Source organism: Hydra vulgaris, chromosome 10, assembly GCF_038396675.1.
Source record: "Hydra vulgaris chromosome 10, alternate assembly HydraT2T_AEP".
In the NCBI taxonomy this organism is placed as follows: Eukaryota; Metazoa; Cnidaria; class Hydrozoa; order Anthoathecata; family Hydridae; genus Hydra; species Hydra vulgaris.
This window is the reverse complement of record NC_088929.1, coordinates 31309503-31332531: the sequence shown is the minus strand read 5'-3', so window position 1 is coordinate 31332531 and position 23029 is coordinate 31309503. Positions and strand designations below refer to the sequence as shown.

At 31.3% G+C, this 23029-nt stretch overlaps 2 protein-coding genes across 3 annotated transcripts; both read right to left on the bottom strand.

The window, feature by feature from the left end:
• Nucleotides 1–425: 425 nt before the first annotated feature.
• Nucleotides 426–8772, bottom strand: LOC136085912 (uncharacterized). The gene is made up of 4 exons (XM_065807776.1): nucleotides 5501–8772; nucleotides 2034–5405; nucleotides 1831–1900; nucleotides 426–555 (listed from the first exon to the last, which is right to left on the bottom strand). The coding sequence occupies exon 1, from the start codon at nucleotides 7956–7958 to the stop codon at nucleotides 5688–5690; it is 2271 nt and encodes a 756-aa protein (XP_065663848.1). The 5' UTR covers nucleotides 7959–8772; the 3' UTR covers nucleotides 426–555; nucleotides 1831–1900; nucleotides 2034–5405; nucleotides 5501–5687.
• Nucleotides 8642–10189, bottom strand: LOC136085913 (uncharacterized). 2 transcript variants are annotated; one of them, XM_065807778.1, is made up of 4 exons: nucleotides 9928–10189; nucleotides 9347–9486; nucleotides 9187–9243; nucleotides 8642–9051 (listed from the first exon to the last, which is right to left on the bottom strand). In XM_065807778.1, the coding sequence occupies exons 2-4, from the start codon at nucleotides 9360–9362 to the stop codon at nucleotides 8642–8644; spliced, it is 483 nt and encodes a 160-aa protein (XP_065663850.1). In that variant the 5' UTR covers nucleotides 9363–9486; nucleotides 9928–10189. The 2 variants fall into 2 exon arrangements, with proteins under 2 accessions (XP_065663850.1, XP_065663849.1); XM_065807777.1 differs by lacking the exon at nucleotides 9928–10189 and having other exon boundaries at nucleotides 9347–9548.
• Nucleotides 10190–23029: the final 12840 nt, after the last annotated feature.

The window sequence follows — 23029 nt, the reverse complement described above, 5'->3', positions numbered from 1 at the left end:
TAAGAAGTTCTATTATCCTCAAATAGTTAAAAAACTACCCTAATTTCATTAGGATAATCTTTATTCAAGAACTGAAAAAATAATTACTTAATAAAATATATGTTTTTCAATAAGTTTATACTCATTTTATACCGTATAATACAATTAAAATTTGAACAAACGTTTTATAACCACCAAAAATAACAAAAAAATCCCAGCAGAAAATGCTCAGCAAATTACTGTTAGTAAACGGCTCAATAAATTTGTTTTTTGTCAACAGTAAATCAACGAACGCTCAGTGTTTGTAAATAAACGTTGATTTGCTGTTGATAACATTGCTGTTGCTAGTGTTCGGCACAAATTCAAATAGTTTGATCAAATAAGCGTCAAATGTTTGAAATGGTTAAATTCAAATCTTCCTATTTTGAATTTAGATCAAATTCAAATCTTTCCAAGATTTGATGTATATTTGAACGTTATTTAACTTATTTCATTTATTAATTTTAGTTATCTGAATCTATAAATTTTATTCATATTGCAGCATTTGTTAGCCATTCCAGACGATTTTTTTATAATCTAAAAAAACATATATAATTTATATCATCGTATAGAGCTTGACCTGACTTAAAAAATGAGGGGTCATTCGACCTTTGAAGTTAAGCGGATCCAAAGTTATTGAATTTTTTGTAGTGCAAAAATTGATGATTTTTTGACGAAAGGTATAGGGCTTAAGTATGGAAAATTTGCAGTGTTATGGCACCGAAAAAGAGAGTATTTTTGGATCATATTGACTTTTGAATAACTTTTGAACCGTTATTACATTCGACTTGAAATTTTCCATAATGATTCAACAACTATAAGAAAAGAAAATACAAAAAAAAATTTTTTAAATTCTGTCGGGATTGCCCAGAACTGTCTATTTTACAGACTGAGGGTTTTTACTTATTTACTTAGTTTTGGTGTCATATTAACTCTTGAATAACTCTTGAACCGTTATTACATTTGACTTGAAATTTTCCATGTTGATTCACCAACTATAAGAAAATAAAATACCAAAATATTTTTATTTAACTCAGTCGGGATAGTCCAGATTTGTCTATTTTACAGACTGTGGGTTTTAACTTATTTACTTAGTTTTGGTGTCATATTAACTTTAGAATAACTTTTTAACCATTATTACATTTGACTTTAAATTTTCAATAGTGATCCAACAACTATAAGAAAATAAAATACCCCAAAATTTTTTTGTTCAACTGACGAGATTTACCAGAATCATCTATTTTACAGACTGAGGGTTTTCACTTATTTACTTAGTTTTAGAAAATAAAATTTGGGGTTATATTATAATAACACTATACAAATGTGCATAAAGGAACCATGGAATCCAAATAGTACATCATTTTGAAATCATTGTATAATTTACAGACCGGTCAGTAAATTACTGCAAAAGGGCTACACAAACCAACTGGGCATACCGACTTTGAATATATTTGATATTTTTCAACCGTTATTAAATTTGATTCGAAATGTTTCATAATGGTCCCATTTTTATTCATCTGACGAGATTAACCAGAATCATCTATTTTACAGACTGATGGTTTTCACTTATTTACTTAGTTTTGGAAAATAAAATTTGGGGTTTTATTATAATTACACCATACAAATATGCATAAAGGAATCATGGAATCCAAATCATACATCATTTTGAAATTATTGTATAATTTACAGACCGGTCAGTAAATTACTACAAAAGGGCATTAAAATCTGTCGAAATTATTCAGAATAACCTATTTAACAAACAGAAGTTTCTTCAATAAAGTTAAAATTTAATTTTTAATGAAAATAACTTACAGCAAACGAACTTTCTGAAATTTGGAGTACTTACAACTGCAATAGGCAGGTATAACAGCAGAAATTATATCTAAAAATGTAAAAATATTATTATTAGAAACACAGATACACAATAACGTGTTAAAAATATTTTGTTAATTCATTTTAGAAATATATAAATTAAAAACATTTAAAACTAAATAAGTATAAAATAAGAAACTTACTCTTTAAGATTGCTTATGTGAACCTATGAAAACGCCTAAGATAAAAAAAAATGAAAATAACATAGAAAAATGTTTTTATTCTAAAACTTATTTCTTGGCTTTTAGTGAATGATTGGAAGTAGCAAGTTTCAGTAACGAAACAAACTAATAATCATTTTTAACAATAGACACCATCGAGAAGGTAAGCCAAGTTGTCTATCAACACAAAACATCACAACAATAACATCACAATCACAAAACACACAGACCCTGTGGCACTAAACGCTCCTAAGTCACACTTGTGTCACTAAGTAATGGGTTAACTTTTAACCAAAACTAGTGATCATCCTGAAAAGCTTAAAGGTGGCTCTATTTGCAGATGACATAAGAAACAAATGGATTTCAATCATCTTGTTTAAGAACTGACTTGCTAACTGTTGTTACAGAATGGTACTACATAGCATTACATAGAGGTGGTTAGGCAAATTCTACTGCTCTGGATCTCAAAGGCTTTTGATAAAGTCTGGCATTATGGACTTACCCATCTTTTTGCAATTTTTTAAGTTGTCTGTTAATTGTTATCTAGCTATATATGCAGTAGTGGTGTTGTGGTAAAACGCTCGCTTCATAAGCGAGAGGTTCCGAGTTCAATCCCTACCACGCCCCTGGTAGTACTGCGCTCAACTAGTTTCTCCGAGCAGCGGCCTTGTTCATCGAGGTTCGTGTTTCGGAGTTATAGAGTTGAGAGAGGGTTATAACCACTATTAAGTAGCCTCCTCATCTGTAGTGGCCTTCTTGGCCTTGAGGAGGTGAATAACAAAAAAAAAAAAAAAATATATATATATATATATATATAAACTTCATCTAGGCTCTTCCAGTAACTTCCAACTTTAAAAGTAGTTACCTTCTGATGCTTGCTCTACCCCTACTTCTATCCACAATAGTAAAATTGTTCCCAATCAAATTACTGTTGTTGTACCTTCTGATTTAATTTTGAAAATTGCTAATGATGACTTTTCATGCTGTTACCCCAACTTCTATTGCATACATCCCTTTAGGAAATGGTTCTAAAAACTTTCTTATTAAAACGCAATTTAATCAAGTGAATCTTCCAGTTTCTAATTTGGATACTACCTATATTACCTGGTGATTTCACCTATCAAATAAAGACATTTTAATTTGTAACATGTAATTGACGTTTTTGAAGAAGGTAGATATATCTAATGGTCTAATTATAAGCAAGGGTTTTGAGTCTTTAATTAACAAACACTTATGCTCTCCTCTTGAATCTAATAACTTACTTTCTGATCATCACTATGGATTTCAATCGCCTCATTTTACAGCTGATACTACCATTTATTCCTGCCTTGATAAGAACGCAACACTCTCTGATTGCTTGAAGAGGGCATTTGAGCTTAAAAAGGATCTCACTTCTGCTACAGCATTAGGCTCACAGTGGCTGGTGAACTTTAACTCAAAGAAAACATAATTTTTTTCAGCTAATCGTTATCTCCATAATCTAGATCTTCCTATATTTATTAACAGTAATGTACTCCATGAGTCATCTACCCTTCGTCTTCTAGGATTAGCTCTTACTTCCTATCTTTCTTGGAAACTGTATATCAAATCCATTGCAAAATTAGCATCTGCTAAGGTTGCATCTCTTTATTGAGCTCAACACTTTCTTACTCCGGATTTTATTCTTTATCTCTATAAATCTCAAATCCTTCCTAGTATGGAATACTGTTGCCCCATCTGGGGCGGATCTTCCAATAATGCCCTTTCTCTTTTAGTCAAGGTTCAAAAATGCATTGTAAACATAGTTGGACCTGCTCTTGCAGCCAACCTCCAACCATTATCACATCGTCGTAATGTTGCTTCTCTTTCTCTTTTCCTCTTTTCTACAAATACTATAATGGGCACTGCTCTAAAGAGCTAGCGTCTCTTGTGCCATCTACTGAAATTCATTCTCGTGTTACTCGTCATTCAATTAAGTCTTATCCTTTTATTGTGACTGAAATTGTAATAAAGTTGCAAAGACAAATAAATTTCGAAAAAAAAATCAAAAAGAAAAGAGAAATGTTGTTAACAAAACCTCAGATTAGAGGGTGACACAAGTTTATTAACAAAAATTAAAAATAAAAATAATTATAGAATACCAAGACCTGCCGCTGTAGCCAACCATTGTCGCACTGTCATAGTGTTGCTTCTCTTACTCTTTTCTACAAATACTATAAAGGGTGATGTTTTAAGGAGCTAGTGTCTCTTATGCCATCTGCTAAAATTCATTCTTTTATTACTTATCATTCAATTAGGTCTCATCCTTTTACTGTGACTGTCCCTAAGTGCTACAAAAATTCTTATTTGTGTGAGTAATCATTCAGCATCATTTTACTGTATATGTTCCTTCATGGTCTAAAAACTTTTTTTTTCTTTAACAAAACATAAATATACATATAATGACTTACGCGTGCATGAATGCTGTACCAGAGAACACAGACATACATACAATTCCAACAGAACATAGACATACATATAATGACTTACAGGTACATAAACAGAAACTTACATATATTGACTTACGGGTGCGTCAACACCGCTCCAAAGGTCCAACAGAACACAAACATACACATAATGACTAACTGGTACATAAACACATACATACATATAGTGACTTACGGGTGCGTCAACACCGCTCCAGAGGTCCAACAGAACACCAACATACACATAATGACTGACGGGTACATAAACACAAACATACATATAGTGACTTACGGGTGCGTCAACACCGCTCCAGAGGTCCAACAGAACACAAACATACGCATAATGACTGATGGGTACATAAACACAAACATATATATATTGACTTACGGGTGCGTCAACACCGCTCCAGAGGTCCAACAGAACACAAACATACACAAAATGACTGACGGGTACATAAACACAAACATACATATAGTGACTTACGGGTGCGTAACACCGCTCCAGAGGTCCAACAGAACACAAACATACACAAAATGACTGACGGGTACATAAACACAAACATACATATAGTGACTTACGGGTGCGTCAACACCGCTCCAGAGGTCCAACAGAACACAAACATACACATAATGACTAACCGGTACATAAACACAAACATACATATAGTGACTTACGGATGCGTCAACACCGCTCCAGAGGTCCAACAGAACACAAACATACACAAAATTACTGACGGGTACATAAACACAAACATACATATAATGACTGACGGGTACATAAACACAAACATACATATAATGACTTACGGGTGCATAAACACAAACATACAAATAATTACTAATCAGTAGATCAACACCGCTGTAGAGGTGAACAGAAGACAGGTATTCATATTATGACTTGTAGATGCACCTACAAAAATATACATATAATGACTCACAAATACCTAAACACAAGGATAGATATATTAATGGTACATCAGCGCAAAAATAGAAAACATAACTTACCAGTATGTTGTCATGGCTGCAGAGGTCCAACAGAAATCAAATATACATATAAAGAATTGTGGGTGCGCAAACACTGCTCCAGATGACCAAACAGATTACAAACATAAAGACATTAAATTGAATAATAATAATAGCAAATATAAATGCAATAAATTGAAGTTGAATTGACATTGCGTCAAAAACAATATTAACAACATTTTTGTTTTTTTCGAATTTCGCCCTCCACATAACCATCAGCCTTTCCCTCTATCACAACACATTTCATCCTCCACTCTTTGACTAACTCGATATCGTATTTATCCTCAAATCCATCATATAGTATCTCAAACTCGCATTCATCATCAAATTCATTGTCATCTAAAACACTTACTACGAGCCCTGAATACCATACATCCTTTCCACCTTCATCTACCATTTTATGTTTAATTCTTTTTCCTAAAAACTTTGGAACCCCTCCCTTTGATGTGCCTGCTCTTATTATTTTTCTAGTTTCCATTAATAATCTAGTGTCACCCTCTAATCTGACCTTTTTTTTTAATGTTAACAACATTTCTTGTCTTTCATTATTCTGTCTGATGACTGAACATTTTATTGTATTTGCTCGTTGTTCTGGAGCATCTTTTAAAAACTTAAAAATTGATAGCAGGTTTGTTTTTAACGCCTCTATACCAAATTTTTTGTAATTTTCACCTTTTACCTTTTCTCCTAACTGTAGCCACTTTTCTGGAAATTTTTGCTGTAGTACTTTTTTTCGAAATTTAATTTGTCTTTGCAACTTCATTACAATTTCATTTTCAGTACCTAAGATTTGCTCAAAATCCTCTTTACACAAAATTAAACCACCATCCTTCCCAATTTCTGTTGTCAAAAACTCTTTTTCTTCGCTTGCCTTTTGCTCCTTTATTTCCTTTTCTAAGTTGCGCTTGTCCATCTCATCGATTTTGTACTGCAATATATTTGCTTTTTTTTCTCTGTACTTTCTGATATATCCTTTTCTATTTCGCCTTGCTAGTAAAACTAGCCTTGCCAATTCTTCCTGGGATTTCCCATATATCCAATCAGCTGTTTTGTTATTGTTAAACATGATGACACCAGCTGCAGCTACTGTTGTCATGTTAGGTTTCATTTTTAACCTGCGGTCATAAGAGGCAAAGTCACGTTCAGACACAATGTTAGTACGCGGACAGTTTTGAGTTTCCTCAAGGACACCAACATCTGGATTGTGATATTTCCCTCCAGGCAATTGGTCTCTTAACTGACTCTGGATCATAACTGAACACGAACAACATATAACTTCAAGACATTCTTGTGTTAAGGCATCCAAAAGTGGGTCATTACAGTTAAAAAACAAACAATCAAACAATTCATCCTTAGTGAGATATTTGACATCAAAAAATGTAGAACCACTTAACATTATTGATGCATCAGAAGAACAACAAACAAAATAATTAAACATTTGCGACCAAACGGTATTTAAAGAAAAAATATGACCTTCTTCTTCAATAATACGAAAAAGAGGTCCTGATATCAGTTTATTAAAAATTCCCAGAGCTCTGGTTGAAGCATGAAAAATTATGTTGTCAATATCATGCCTAATTGATTCATGAAGGAAATTTGAACCATCAAGATTAAAAACAAATTCTTTAAGATGATCTTTATGAAAATACGTTGCTCCACCAAGTAAAAATATAATGTTAAACCGATGATGCAGAAATGAAACCATAAAATTTTTTGAAAACTTTTTACGCAAAAATGCCCTCCATTCATCAGCTTTCCCATTCCGTTGATCGCCATGTCTATAGCTTGTAAGTTTTGAAAGTTCATACAAAATATCAAAGGTACGTGAGTTTTGAGAATTTATAAAACCACCATGAACACTACCTTCCTGCTCAACCACTTTTTCCCATTCTATGATTGCTTTTTCTGCATATATTCCTAAATTATGGATAACATGTAAGCCACAAAAAACATGATGCATTTGAGAAATTTTTAATTTTTCATTTAAAGGAAGTAGTTCATAGTTTTCAACAACAAAAGGCAAAATTGCTTCTCTCCAATGTTTAAATTGGCTAAAAAAACTTGAATTAACTATGGTGCGATCTGTCATCAAAGATTTGAATGAAAAAATAAGCTTCCGAAGATCATCCTCATAGTTTTCTTTTTCAGGAGAAAATATCTGAGACATATCAGTGAGTAAATTTTTTAGCTCTCCAAAATAAGATTGTGCCTCGCCTGAAAACATATCTTCTATCCCAAACGTGTAGCTTCCAGATGACGTTGTGACTTGAAAACTACCAATCTCTCTAAAATTATACTTTGTGCCATCTGTATGAAGAACATTGTGTGTACTATCCAATATAGCCTCTCTAACCTGTGCTTTTGATAAAAGGTTCATTTCACTAAAAAATTCAGCAGCCAAAGATTTTTTTGGAAGTGTGCCACATGAAATTCCAGCCATTTTTTGTAGTACAGTTCTGATAACTGATTCAACATTGTTAACAGAAACATTTTTACTTAAAAGGTCATAATATACAGAGCGAATTTCATCATTATATCTACCTCCTTCAAAAACATCAATTACATTTTTTTCAAAAAAGTTAACTCTTTCCTTCAGCTCTTCTGAAAGATTTTCAAAGTAATTTAAACTCTCCTTTAAGATTGAGTCATTCGCTTCATCAGATGTTTTCAAAACAGTGTTTTCAATTTTTTTCTTAAAATACCATGCCTTTTGTCTATCTGATTGTGAACGTTTTCTAGCCAAATCAATTTCTTTTTCTAATCTAAAATTTTTTTGCAACAATTGGTTAATCCTACAATCCTTTCTAACTTCTCTTTTGTTGACATTTCTGACATTATATTTTGACAAGATTGCTTGATATTTTCTTTTATATTCATTACATCTTTTATTAATTTGTCTGTTTTGTAATTTAAGATAATTAATTCTCTGTTTGTATTTTTTTATTTGATAGGCCAAATCACCTGATAATATATGTAGTTTTTTATCTGAATTGGAAACTGGCAGATTCACTTCATTAACTTGCGCTTCAAGAAGAAAATTTTCAGAATCATTTCCTAAAGGGGTGTATACAATAGAGTTTGGGGTAACAGAACACAAAAAATCATCATTAGCAATTTGCAAGTTCAAATCAGAAGATACAGAAACAGTAATTTGATTTGGAACAATATCACTATTGTGGATAGAAGTTGGGGTAGAACAAGCATTAGAAGGTGACAAACAACAACATCCGGAAAAGCACCAATAAAAGATAAAGCAGAGCTTAAAAAATACTTTCTTAAATCAAAATTTTTGGCACGATTTACTTTTGCAATAAAATCTTTTGACTTTTGAAGGCACTTGATCAGCATAACTCTAGATATAGGGTATTTAAACAAGGATGTAAAAAATACTGAAAGATTTGGCCATGTCAAGTTAAATTTATCTTTTTCTTTACAAATTTGTAAAAAATGGCGATTGGTTAAAACCAAATCTGGATTTTTGAGGGATACAATGCCTCCATTAATATTAAGATAATCCATAACAGTGTCAGATACTAAAATTAAAATTAAACTTAATTTAAGTGACATAAAGAAAAATAAGGGGTGGATTATTTTGGTTCTAATAAATTGAATTAATAAAATGAAAAAAATTTGTGCTACAGTATTCCTAATTTAAAATTTTGACTTACTTTCTTGACTTATAGATGGAGCAACCATTTTGGTGAGACTATTGTTAATGTCAACACCTAAAAAAAAAGGAATTAAAATAATTATTACAAGAGTTCATAGTATTTAATCAACAAACAAATAGAGGCAAATAAATATAAAAAGATATAATAAATTTCTTACACAACTCCATTTTCATAAGCTTTTGTTGAATACTATTTTCAGGTTTTTGTTTTGAAAAAAACAGTTTAAATAAGAGCAACCTGTAGTTAAAATAGTAAAAATCAAGATTTTAACTTTCTTGAAGAATGCAGACCTTTTACCTGGGAAAAAGGAAAAGATGTATTTTCATTTGATTAAAATTTTAAGAATTATACTTTCACTTTCAATTTAATTTTCATAATCTAACCAAAACAAACGCAAAAATCAAAACAGATAACGTCATTAAATACGCGAACAAAAGCATATATATATACACATAATTTATACATGCAAATCCTAAGTACCAATTCTTTAGGTAAACTTAAGTAAATACTTGTTTTAAATAGAGGAAAGGCTAAACTTGCAATTTCCACCTGGACGTTTTTCAAAAACACTTTTTTTTTTATATAAATCAACCTTGAAGTTTTTAAACGCTGAGAACTAAAATTTTTTGTATAAATGTTAAAAAACGTCCAGATTCCATTAGATTCCCCGTCCTTTTCTTAATAAATATGGAAAGTTTCATAAAAATTAGATGTGTTTAAGATCTTAGGAATCCTTACCTTCAAAAGCTTCGTTTTAAAAAAACGTTCCCGCGGCAAGTTTTTTTATGAAAAGTGGCAAGCTTGAATGGTATCTGCAGAGAGAAGATTTCTTTTGTCAGTAATAAGATTTTTTCCTAATGAGAAGAGCCTTTCTGATGATACAGATGTAGCAGGAATGGCCAGGTAATCTCTGGCCATTCTGGATAGGTTTGGATATTTGTCAGATCGAGATTTCCACCAAAGTAATATGTTGCTATTATTGCCGCCATCTATCTTACTTGTATCATTTCAATAGTTTTCAAATACAATTTCAATTCTTTTCTTTTTTTCTTTCTCTATGCTCTTTACTTTCTCTTTAATATTAACAAACTTTAATTAAAAACTCTTTTTTTTTTTTTTTTTTCCGTTATTGAAAGGCGACCGCCATTCCGGAAACCACTGCAAAGACCCCGGAATAAAGTGATATATATGTTTGCGGGCCTGTAAAATTTGGCGTTTTTTTTTCAAACGCAAAAATTGAGAACAAAGTGAATATTTGAAAATCAAATCCAAATCCTCCAGATATTTGTCAAATCAAATTCAAATCTATCCCCTCAAAGAACAGTTCAAATTCAAATCTTTAAAGGTTTGACGTATATTTGATTTTGCCGAACACTAGCTGTTGCTACAACATCCATTTATGGTTGATCGCCGTTGATCGCCGTTGATCGCTAATATCAACGCAAAATCAACGTTGATCAACATCAAATCAACGCTTCATTTTTTAGAGGGTATGTAAAGAACTGGCCAAAAAAAAGTATGATCAAGCTCAACAGAAGAAAACTAGAGAACTGAAAAAAGCTAGAACCAGGTTTCTTTCTAATTTTTAGTTTTTCTTTGACTTCTGGAGCATCCAGAAGTCAAAGAAAAACTAAAAATCAGAAAGAAACCTGGTCGACCGTCATTAGAAGTAGATCAACCTCTTCTTTTAAAGGTGATTATGGATATTGCTCTCCATGGTTTGTCCGCTGATGAAAGACGTCGATCAGAGGTTCTTCGGGTAATGATAGCTCAGCTATGTTTGTTAATATTGTATTTGTTTGAGTTTTACTTAGTATTTGCACTATTGTAAATATCCTTGAAATGTTAACAACTAATTTCAAGATTTGATTTGAATATAATTTACGAAATGAATCCCGTTTTCGTAAAAAAGATAATAATAACCGAATATATTTCTTTATTATTTAGAGCATTAAAACTCTCGACGAATTGACATCCGAGATAAACAAAATTGGATTTGCAATCAGCAAGAGTGTCCCCTATACTCGTCTACTTCCGAGAAGTTACGGAACATTAGAAGGCAAAAGGCGCGTCAAAACAGTCCCTGTTAGATTGATCAGTCCTCAGAATGATTCTCATTTAAAACATGTTGACGGACTCTTTTGCGGTTCAACTATAAAATATGTGGAAGAAGTTTGTTCTATTTTAGGGCCCGATGAAGTGTGTTTCATTAGCCAAGACAACAAGGTTAGAGTGCCAATTGGAATCACAGCAGCCAAAAAACAGGCGCCGTTGTTGATGCATTTGGAGTACCGGGTAGCTCTCCCGGACCACGACTGGGTTGTGGCTGCTAAACACAAGCTTATACCATCTGTATACGCTGGAATTACGATCAAAAAAGATGGTCTCGGAGAAACAGATGCTGTTACTTATTCTGGACTTACCTACATTGTTGTTCGATCAGGAAAACATGCATCCTCGACCGACGTCACTCATGGATTAGACTTTTAGCGGCTCTTGGATATCAAAGTATTCGACTCTATTACCAGAGATCCTCAAACTATTATTACGCTCCAGGCCGCAGTGCATTCAACAGAGCTGAGCGACGAATGGCACCTCTAAGTAAAGAATTATCTGGAGTGATTCTTCCGCACGAACATTACGGAACTCATCTTGATTCTTAAGGTAATTATATTGACAAAAGTTAATTTGTAAAAATATTTATAAAATTTTTAACCTATAATAACCAACATATCTTTTTAAATCAGGCAGGACAATAGATGAAAATTTAGAAAAACAGAACTTTGGTTTTGCTGGACAGGCTTTGGTTGATATTTGGTCTGATCTACAAATTGACGGTTATCCAACCATTGCAGAGTATATTGATCCATACAAATCAGAGCTAGAGTCAAGGAGCCTTTTATTACAAGATCAACGTTGGATTGCCGATCATCTTTGTACAAGTCAATATTTTACTCAAATTGTGAAATGTGAAAATCGTTTTTGTTGTCGGACTATTAGAAGCTCTTACTTTACTCTAATTAGAGCAAGATTTCTTCCGCCGCCTGTCCCTGTCAACTAAACGAGAGACGGGCTCAAAGCAGTAGATGTCTCAGAAGGAGCAAAAGAATTGTTTCCATCATCCGTCTTTATGCTCATCTCATCAAACATGGAAAGTATTCTTCCTCGTACTGCCAAAGGATTTCCAATTTTTCCGTATGATGCGTTTTGTCCATCAATTCAGTCTAGCCTAGCTGATAGAATCTGTAAAAAGTGCAATATCTACTTTGCCTCTCAAGCTATATTGAAAAAGCACGCTTCTATCCACTCTTCTGCTATAACACTCCCTCTAATCAAAAGGGTCCAACCTGTTCGTATCGCTGCCAAGCGTCAGACAGAATTTTTAGCAGTCATTGCCTTGCAGAAGAGTTCGGAAACTGCTGAATGGTTAGATGAAATTGAAGTTGACGCAACGAATTTGATTGTACCTCAAGAATACGATATCCTTTTAGAGCGCGGAGAACATTCACTACCTATTGTTTCAACCAATGATCACTTCAATAACCCATGGGAAGATTATATTAAAGATATATAATATTATTTGCTTAATTGATTATTTAATGAGGTATCGACTATTATATAATATAATTAGGTGAGATCTACAGTTATATAAATGTATAATTTAGTCAGAAAAAAAATCAATGCTTTTTAAGCATTTTTATTGTTGTTGTTTTTTTTTTTTTTTTTGGGGGGGGGGGAGTACACAAAAACTGATATCATATAAAACGGGGGGTTGGCCAAAAATTGACAGAGTTATGGATGACCCCTAATCCACTGTGCATTGACGCACTTTTTAAATTTGAATGCAATAAAGATGCGATTGATGCATGAATTCAAGAACAGTATCTGCTGTCAATAACGTTGCATCTTCTAGGCTGAGGAATTCCACTGCTAGTTTAGCTGACTCTAAAGCGGCATGTAATGAAACAAAACTGATAAACAATGTCTGTTAATTGCATGAGCTTCTTATTGATAGCTGCACCATCTTGAGTAGAGCCTATTATATCTATTTTCATCCAGAGACCAAATGAGTTCAAATGATCCTAAATATTTTGTATTAAACTTTCAGCTGAATAGGAACCATAAGTCCTAATGAGGCCAATTTTATAGATTGAGACCATTTATTATTAATTGAAGCAACATTTGTAGCTAGATCAGCTACAATTTCTTTAAGGCTCGTTTTTTGTAAATAACTGTCCATGGTTTTTTTTTTTTTTTACGGTGGTGGATTTGAGCTGCTGCTTGATTCTCCAGTCGAAAGACTGTTGATAGTAATTCCATGACTCAAAGTATAATTCCACAAAGTAGTTGTGGATCCACTGGGGTGTGTTACAACAGAACTACATCTATTGCAGATGCCTTCAAAAGCTCTCAAATTTAGAATTTTATACCGGACTGCAAATTTCCAAACTGATGATATGATTTATCTGGAAGATAAATATATATTCAAAAAGATAAATAATCGATAGAAACATTATCGTGTATATCTTTATTACATACCTATACGTATTGTTGTATAGTATACATGTTATTATATAGTATACAGTATACGTGTTGTTATATATGTATATAGGTATACATACCTATATTTTTATTAAATACCTATACCTATAGGTACTAAAGCTATTATTAAAATGTTAAACAATGTATTAAAAAAATTAAAAATTAGAAGTTTTATATTTAAAAAACTAAAATATACAAATTTTGAAATAATTTGTAACAAAAAATTACTTTTTTGCCACGCTTACCCAAATCTAAAAACACATAAAAGGAAAAATTCGCTTCAAAACTTTACAATAACATAGGTCCCATATCGACGTAGGAGTTGTACTAGAATCAACTACTGTATGCATATAGTTTTGAAGTAAAGGCAATTTTACCATATTGAACCAGTTGCGGGTGTCAGGTGGGGGACACGTCAGGCATTTTTCATGAACTATTTTATATTAGAACCTAGTTCTAGTATAAATCCTGCATATGAATATAATGAATACATCCTTAAAATTTCATAGCGATTCCCCCTTTAGATCTTGAGATATTTAATTTTGCGTAATCATGTATATTGAAAATTTTCAAATGGCAAAAAACACGTTTTGAAAACAATAAACAGTAACCTTTTTTCATATTCGTAAAGATTTTTCTTTGCTGTGTTCCTTTTTTTGATGATTTTATCCTCATATTTCTGGTTCGTTCATTGTTTTTTTTTAATAAATCCTTTATTCATAAATTGTCCGACAGGAATTTTTAAACGTTCAAAAACTTTGTAAATACCTTTAGTAGCACCTTTATTAAACTATAGTACTGCAGATGAAACTCCAAAATCTCTAAAATCTTCTTTTCGACAAAAATATTTTTGGGGCATTTTTTCCATATTATAGAATTTAAAGCTTCATTTTTGTTTTGAGTTTGTCCGTGTAAACATTTGGAAAGTAACTCGTCGCTTGAAAGATCATGAAAAATTGGGAGAAGAACAGCTTTGATGGACAATGGTATATTTAATGTGGGTTTGTATTTGTTTTGATTATTAAACCTACCTGTTTGTCACAAGCACCAACTGTTTTTTGATTAAAAGCAGAACTGATGGCGTTCGATGGGATTACTTATATTACTATTATGAAATAACACAGCCCAAACAGATTCCTTCATTGGGTATAATAGTTCCCTAATAATTTTGAAGTTTATTTATAACTTTATCTGTCAGTCTTCCTGCCCCATTTAATTTTTAATTCATCACTTAGTATTTTTCCCTTCATACTTTGAAGCAAACTGCGGTATCGTGTGCCTAACCGCTTCTGAACGTGGCCAACACATTATAATTTTTCAATTGTTATTTCTTCGCTATATGGTTTAAAAGACTTGACTTCATTAAAAGATGGTTTGTCATCATCACCAATATATGAAGTGTAACGCAAACCATTTTTTATTGACCAAGAAAACATTAAAATTGCACCAGCAACTTCCATAGAACTTGAAGATTTTTTGTGATTTGCTCGGCAGATATGATTTGTTTGCCATTTCAGGTACCCTTTGTTTTATTTTTTTCTCTTTCCACATGGCACATCTTTTGCAATATTTGGATAAAACTACTGTGCTTAAACACTTTCCATTTTCTCTTGGAATTAAAGTTACAACAACGTTCATTGACGAATACCCACATTTTTGCCATGTACCATCAACTGAGACCTGGCAATTTTTAATGCTATTGTAATCAAAAGTATTGGTAACCAGTAAACTCTTTCTTTCTAAAGCGGTATTGCTCATGCTTTCTGAAGCTGCAACTTTATAAAAAGTATGTAGTTTGTAATTTATTATTTGATATCCATGTTGGCTTGTCCATAATGTTTGCAAATATACGGATTCCCTGATAACCTTGACCAATCTCACGAAAAGCTATAATCATTTGATAATTAATGCAGCTTACAACTTTTTCTAAATTGAGTTTATTTGTTTTTTTTTGAGCTTTCAAACTCATATTTCCAGTCACAATTTGTGCAAGTAAAACATAGAAAATACGAAAATCTCTTTTGGAAATTATTTGATAAAGTTACTGTTTTCCTACAATTAGGACAAAAAAATAAATTTTACAAGCTCATTCTGAAGTATCGAAAAGTTTATTAGATTGTTATAATCATCGTTGTTACTAAATAAACTATTGCATTTTTTGTTTTTAAGTTTTCTTTCACTTAAACAAGGTTTTTCGAACAGCATGGTTTATCATCAAGTTTGTTGTTTTTTGTAAATCTGTTTCCTTTAAACTTCATCTTTTTCTTTGTTTTTAAAGACTTTGGTATCTTTAAAAACCAACTAATAGCGGATGAACAGTAAAATTTAAGATTTTTTTAACAGTTTTTATTTATGAATTTTTTGTGCACTGATTCATTTATTGTTTCTATTTTAGAGCCGACTTTCTGTAGCTGCTGCTAGCAAAGTTTTATAAAAATATTCTTACTATTTTGTAATCTACATCAAAATGAAGCGTGAAAGTTTGATTGATCGTGTGTACAGGTATTGTGATTCGCAATTCAAGGAAGGTAGAAAAGTTGTCGTGGATCATTTTTTGAAAGAAAATCACCCAAGAGCAAGCATTTACAGATATATTTCAATGTGGGAAAAAGGCAAATCAAAACTTCATGTTGTTGGTTCTGGTCAAAAAGCTAAAATATTGACTAAAACCAATATTACCAAGTTGAAAAGCATGATTGATGGTCGTTCTGGCATTCATCATCTTCCTGCACTGCCTGAACTTCGTCCAGTTGAGAACTTTTGGTCAATTTCGAAGGGAATAGTTTATAAGAACAATTGGCGAGCTACTTCAGTTGATGAAATAAGAAAGAAAGTATATGTAAATGTTGTACAAAATATATGTGGAGGGATGTATCGAAAGCTTGATTTTGTAAGATGAAACGGTGATACAAGTCTATTGCAACTTCAAAAATAAATTATTTGATTATAAATCTATGAGCTGTTTTTTATTTTATCAAAAAATATTGATCCACTGCAAAGTTAGAGTGTTTCAAAAAAATCTCAATTTTTACTGTTCACTCGTTATACTTAATAAATGTTTTTATAATTCTGAATAAAATAAATAAATAAGGAACAGCACCAAACAAACAATTATTGTATTTGTAGTTAGGTGCTTGCATCACTTTAGAATTTGAAACTTGCTGTCATGATTTAACGAAAATAATATGGCATCAGCTAATGGGTTTAAAACATTTTATCAAAAAACTTATTTACAAAAATTAAATGTGATTCCTGTTTAAAAACATGGATATATTACTAGATTTTGAGGCAAAACCAAATCTTGCTTGGCGTTGCTAAGACGTTGCTGAGCGAATAAAATTATACCTGGTTTTTTAAAAACCTTATATCTCTTAATATTATAAAAAATATATATCAAAGTTATACACATTTGACACCAGTATTAAATTTTACATATATAGAAAAAAAAAACCTTAAATCGCTTTTTTTTTTTTTTTACCGTTTTAATGCTTTAGTACCACCTTAATATTTTGTTGAACAAAAATATGCCCTTAAAATATCCTTATGTTTTTTTAAGGAATAAAAATCTTTAATACAAAGAATAATCCATCCTATTTGAGTACTGAATACTTTATATTCCAATATATTTGCGTATTTTGTTCGATATTCGAACATTTTTGTTGGAATTCTTGAATAATTTTGAAAATGAAAATAACGTGTTAACTTTCCGAGCAAAATACAATCTAAATTATAAAATAAAAATTTAATTACTTATAAACTTGATTTTTTATAACTTTCTATAACAAATAAACTTTCAAAAGACATTATACAAAAAACCGCCATAACTGTTTTTGAAAACCGACGGTTTTCATTTATACCGGCTTTGATAAAAAACTGCGGTTTTCGGTTATCGATTAAAACCGATTGGAAACCCTAATTATTGTTGAAAAATATAACTTCTACCTAAAAATAGATGTGTATTGCTCCATTTTGATTGGTGCATTAAAATATCATAGTATTTATGTTCTCTTAGGCGCTTTATACACGGGAGGGGTCATTTATTAATTTTCAGAAACTTATTCAACCCACCACACGGTTGTTTACAAGCGCTTTGTTTAGGTACGCATGCGCAAGAAAATACAAGAAACTTTTGAAATTTTAAAATGACAACGGGTTTTTAACAAGAGAAGATTTTTTATATGGTAACCGTTCGTTTCTTATTTGATTTCTGAAAACTCAATACTGTAGCTTTATTTCTAACGTCAATATATTAATACAAAAATATAAATCAAAAAAAGTAAAGAGAACCTTAGCGTGCTTTAACTTTATTTTTGATTAACACCTTTTTATTATTTTCAAAACTTTTTGAACGTGTTTATAATAGAATCTATAATCACTTCACTAAAAACAAATTATTTTACCCAAACCAGTTTGGATTTCAAAAAAACCTCTCAACAGAGCATGCAATCATTGAATTAGTTAACCAAACAACTGATGGTTTTAAACAAAACAAATTTACTCTAGGAGTGTTTATTGACTTATCAAAAGCTTTTGACACAGTTGACCATTGCATCCTATTAGATAAACTAAACCACTATGGTATAGTTAATAAAACTCACAAGTTTAAAAGTTATCTTACCGATAAAAAACAATTCGTGTGTAATATACAATCTGGAGTTTTAAATGTTTTATGTGGAGTCCCCCAAGGATCTATCCTTGGTCCACTCCTATTTTTAATTTATATAAATGATTTTTGCAATGCATCTTTAAAACTTAGTTCAATCATGTTTGCTGATGATACAAATCTATTTCTTACAAACAATGCTATCAAGAAATTATACTTAGAAATGAATATTGAACTAAATAAAGTAAATAATTGGATTAGGGCTAACAGACTCTCACTTAACTCAGAGAAAGCAAGTTATATATTATTCCATAAAGAAACATAAAAAGAAAACCTTCCTCTTAAGTTGCCTGACTTTATCTTAAATGATAACTTAATTAAAAAACAAGCCACTATTAGATTCTTTGGAGTTTTCGTTGATGAGAATTTATCCTGGCTTCCTTAAATAAGATATATTCAATCTTAAATTACTAATATAATTGGTATGATGTATCGAGTTCGCTCATATATCAATAAACAAAGTCTCAAACTAATATATTTTGGACTAATTCATTGCTTCATCAGCTATGCAAACATAACATAGGCGAGTACGCAACCATCAAAACTTAAAAAATTTTATAGTCTACAAAAACATGCTAGCAGAATCATTTACCCTAAAAATAAGCGTGAACACGCCAAACCTATAATGAAAGATATGAAAATGATGGATGTTTTTGAAATAAATATCTATCAGCATTTAACTTTTATGTATCGATTCAATAATAATCTCTCTCCTGCAAACTTCAAAAACAAGTTTGAAATAAACATAAATGAAAATTATTATCTAAGAGCAAATATAAGTAACTCATATAAACTGCCTCAAAACTTTAATAAATATGCTGAATATAGCATTATCAATGATCAAATATATGGAATAGTTATCAATGATCAAATAAATGGAATAGTTATCAAAATGGATTCAAATGTATGGCAAAGACATTAGGCTCATTTAAGTTTCTAATAAAAAAGGAAATTTTTAAAATTTGAGAACCATTTGTGCTTAAAGGGATCACCAAGTAATTTTAATTATTTTATTTTTGATTTTATTTGATATTTTTTTGATTTACTGATGGGTTTTTAATTTAATATCTATATTCTATTGAAAATGCATAAAAGGGCTCTATGAAAAGATTGCGATGACGCATCATTTTCATCTTCTTTGAGCCCCTGTCTGATTAACTCTTTATTTTATAAAGATCATTGTAAAAAGAAAAGTTTTTATTTTTTATTGTATATACAAAAACGGTGTTTGTTAACAAGATTTTATTTGTTCTACGGACATATTTTTTCTTTCTTGTATATATATGTTGATTATTTATTGTTAAACAGCAAAATAAATGTAAAAAAAAAATAATAAGTGTAAATCATAGATTTTTTTATACATTTGAAATCATTTTTCTAAAATCTGACTGTCGGATTTCAATAATTTTTTTTAAACTTCAGATAAAATATTCTATATTTATGATATTTCTCTGGTCATTGCTTCAACTTTTTTTCAATATAAAATTTGTTTTTACTGTTATGACTATTTCCTAATATATTTAAGTGCTTTTTAAATAAAATAACCTTTTTCAAAAGATCAAGTGATCTCTGTATCATTTTAGTCTCGTAATACGATTGTTCTTTTTGATTATGAAAAACTTTTGTTTGCTAACTTAAACTTTTAATTAGCCTTTTTTGTTGGAACAATCGCATAAGATATGTGTTCAAAATTTAAGTTCTGCTTTACCTGACTGATATCCTTCACTAATTCTTCATTAGTACTTCACAACCAAACGATTTTCACTTAGGGGTCGTCCATAAAGTACGTACGCTCATAGGGGGGAGGGGGGGGGTCTTCAAAAAGCGTACGAAAGCGTATGGGAGGGGGGGGGGGTGGGTTCAATTTAAAAGTACGTACTTCGATTTTCTAATTTATCACAATTAACCAGCTAATCAATAGAAAAGTTACATTCTGACTAAAGATTCTAGTTTGCCAACATAAAAAGATGTATGGTATATGAAGTAGAGGGTATAGTTTTCCTCTATGCACACACATGTATGGGCGCCCTCAGAATTTTTTGATGTTCCAGATAGGACACTTTTACACATCGTGCAAACTCATAACTTAAGTTTGTTTATACCTATGCCAAATGAGGAGGCTTTGCAAAATATCGGGATGGCGGAGGCCTGTGAACAAAAAGCCTTAAAACGCTTACCCTCCCGACCCCCAAAATGAGAGGGGTGTAAATTTTGCATGGTTATAACTTTTAGATTTGGAAAAAAATTTGGATGGCCTCCGCCATCCAAATTTTTTGCAAGGCCACCTCATTTGGCATATTAACAAACTTAAGTTTGCACGTTGTGTGAAAGTGTTCTATCATCAAAAATCAAAACATCAAAAAATCCTGAGGGGGCCCATGCACACATGCCCGCCCTTATATACTGGCCCTGAGTAAGACCTGAGGGCCGTGGTTGATGGGACGGAGTCACCCCAAAAAAAACGTGTCAATGGCGTCTCAAAGACCGCTAGGTTTTGCTAAAATAAAAAGTTTCTTAAAATAGCAAAAGGGCACAAAATTTGCTGTTGCTCCCTCCAACTGGGTTTTACCCTTTGTTTTCAATATTACTGATCTCACCTTAGACTCGTTTTTTACTTACTAAAGAGGGGTGCCTGAAAAAAACGTCCACCTTAAGTATAGTTTATTTACATTTGATTCGTTAAAAAAACAAAAAAAGTTTTCCTAGATTTCACCGAGAATCGAACCAGGATCTCCGTCGACTATTGCCGCCGCATAAAACTTTCGCCCAAATACACGCTTGCTTTTGTAAACTTTAAATTTATTTAAATTATAATTTGCATTTATACTTAGAGACGTTTTTAAAATGCGTAAGCAAAAAGCTTTGGGGTAGTATAAAGTATCTAAGGTACCCTCCGTCTTTTTTTTTTTTAATTAAGAAAAAAAAAACAGGAGGGATGGGGGGGGGGATATTTGAGGGGGGGTATTTGAGAAACGTACTTACTTTTAAGGGGGCGAAATAAAAGTACGCATGGCAACAGGGGGGAGGGGGGGGGTCAAATTTCAAAATTTTTGGCGTACGTACTTTATGGACGACCCCTTATTGTAGTTTTTCACTTTCTTACCCAGACTTCCCGCGAACTAAATTTTCATCAAAGATTGTACTCAACGCCGTTAATGCAAGTTCTCAAACTTTTTTGTCTTGTTTGTTCTCGGTGATAACAAACATATTTTTTTTCGGTCTGCAACATTTGTTTATAAACAATATATGTTGAGTTTTAAAAGATATGTAAAGTTTAAGCAATATCTATATATATTGTTTAAAACTCAACATATCTTTTGCGATGGAGTAAGAAAATATGTATACACACTTTCAACAAAAAAAATAAAAAAGATATATATATTCAAATAAAATTTATATACTGATCTATGGTAATTTAAAGACCGGAATTTTAGTTAAATAGTTTTATGGTATTATAAAATAGGGGTGGTTCACATCACAGTAATGTTTAAATTTTGAGCTTAGACTTTTAAATAAACCTTAAGAGGTTTAACTTTAAAAGTCTAACTAGTCGTATGTCAATTTGTGTGTTCTTCACACTCATATCATAAAAAACTTTCATACAAAATGGAAAAAACAGATTTTAAACTTGAAATAACTAATTTTTTTCGACCTTTAATATGTTTGCAGACATATGACTGGTTAGAAATTAAAAGTTTAACTTAAAACTTGTTTGAAAAAGTTGTTTTCTCAATTTAATGTTTTATCTTCATTGAGTGCAGCACCATTTTATACTAAAATATGGTTCATCAACTATAAAGCAAAATTTTATATCTAAACTTAAGTAATTTAAAAAAAATTTAACTTTGTTTGATTTTAGACAAACTAAAGCGCTAGGAGAGAAAAAAATAATAATAATAAAAAAATTATTCGGGCTAAAAAAATTCAGTGAAACATAACCTTTTTATAAAAACGCAAAATTCGTGTATTTTCCAGTACATGCATTAACGGCGTTGAGTAGACAGTTTTTGTACCGTTGATTTACCACATCTAGCTTCTTTGAAAGTATTACGCAATGATTAATCTGAATTGGGCAGATTAATCAGTTTCCCTAAAGGTTAAATGATTGAATTATTTAACTTTAAAAAAAGCGCTGGGTATTTGAGAAAAAAAAATATATATTACTCATTCGCTAACATAAAATAAAATGTTAATAAGTATTTTGACTTTAGTAAAAATAAAAATACTTATAAGGTAAGTATGGGTATTAAGGCCCACCTAACAGACTTTTGGTCATTTAGGCTTTAAAAATTAAGTTTAAAAAAATATTTTCGATTGCTGAAGATTAATCATTCCTTGATGTAAAAATCTTATCTGCATATTGAGGAAATAATTATAACAAAAGTTATTCATGTTTTTGTAACATACCTTAATTGGGCCTTATGGGGGTAATAAGGCCCATGTAAAAAATACAAAAAATAAATAAAGAAAAACCAGAAAAAAGTTTGGAAACATTCTTTTAATGCATAGTTTATCTCACATTTATAAAATAATAAGTAATCTTGCATATTTATATACTTTAAAAGAATCAATTTTTTATACAACAGTGAATAACAACAGAAAATTAAAAAATTCAATAAAGAAATGTTACAAAGA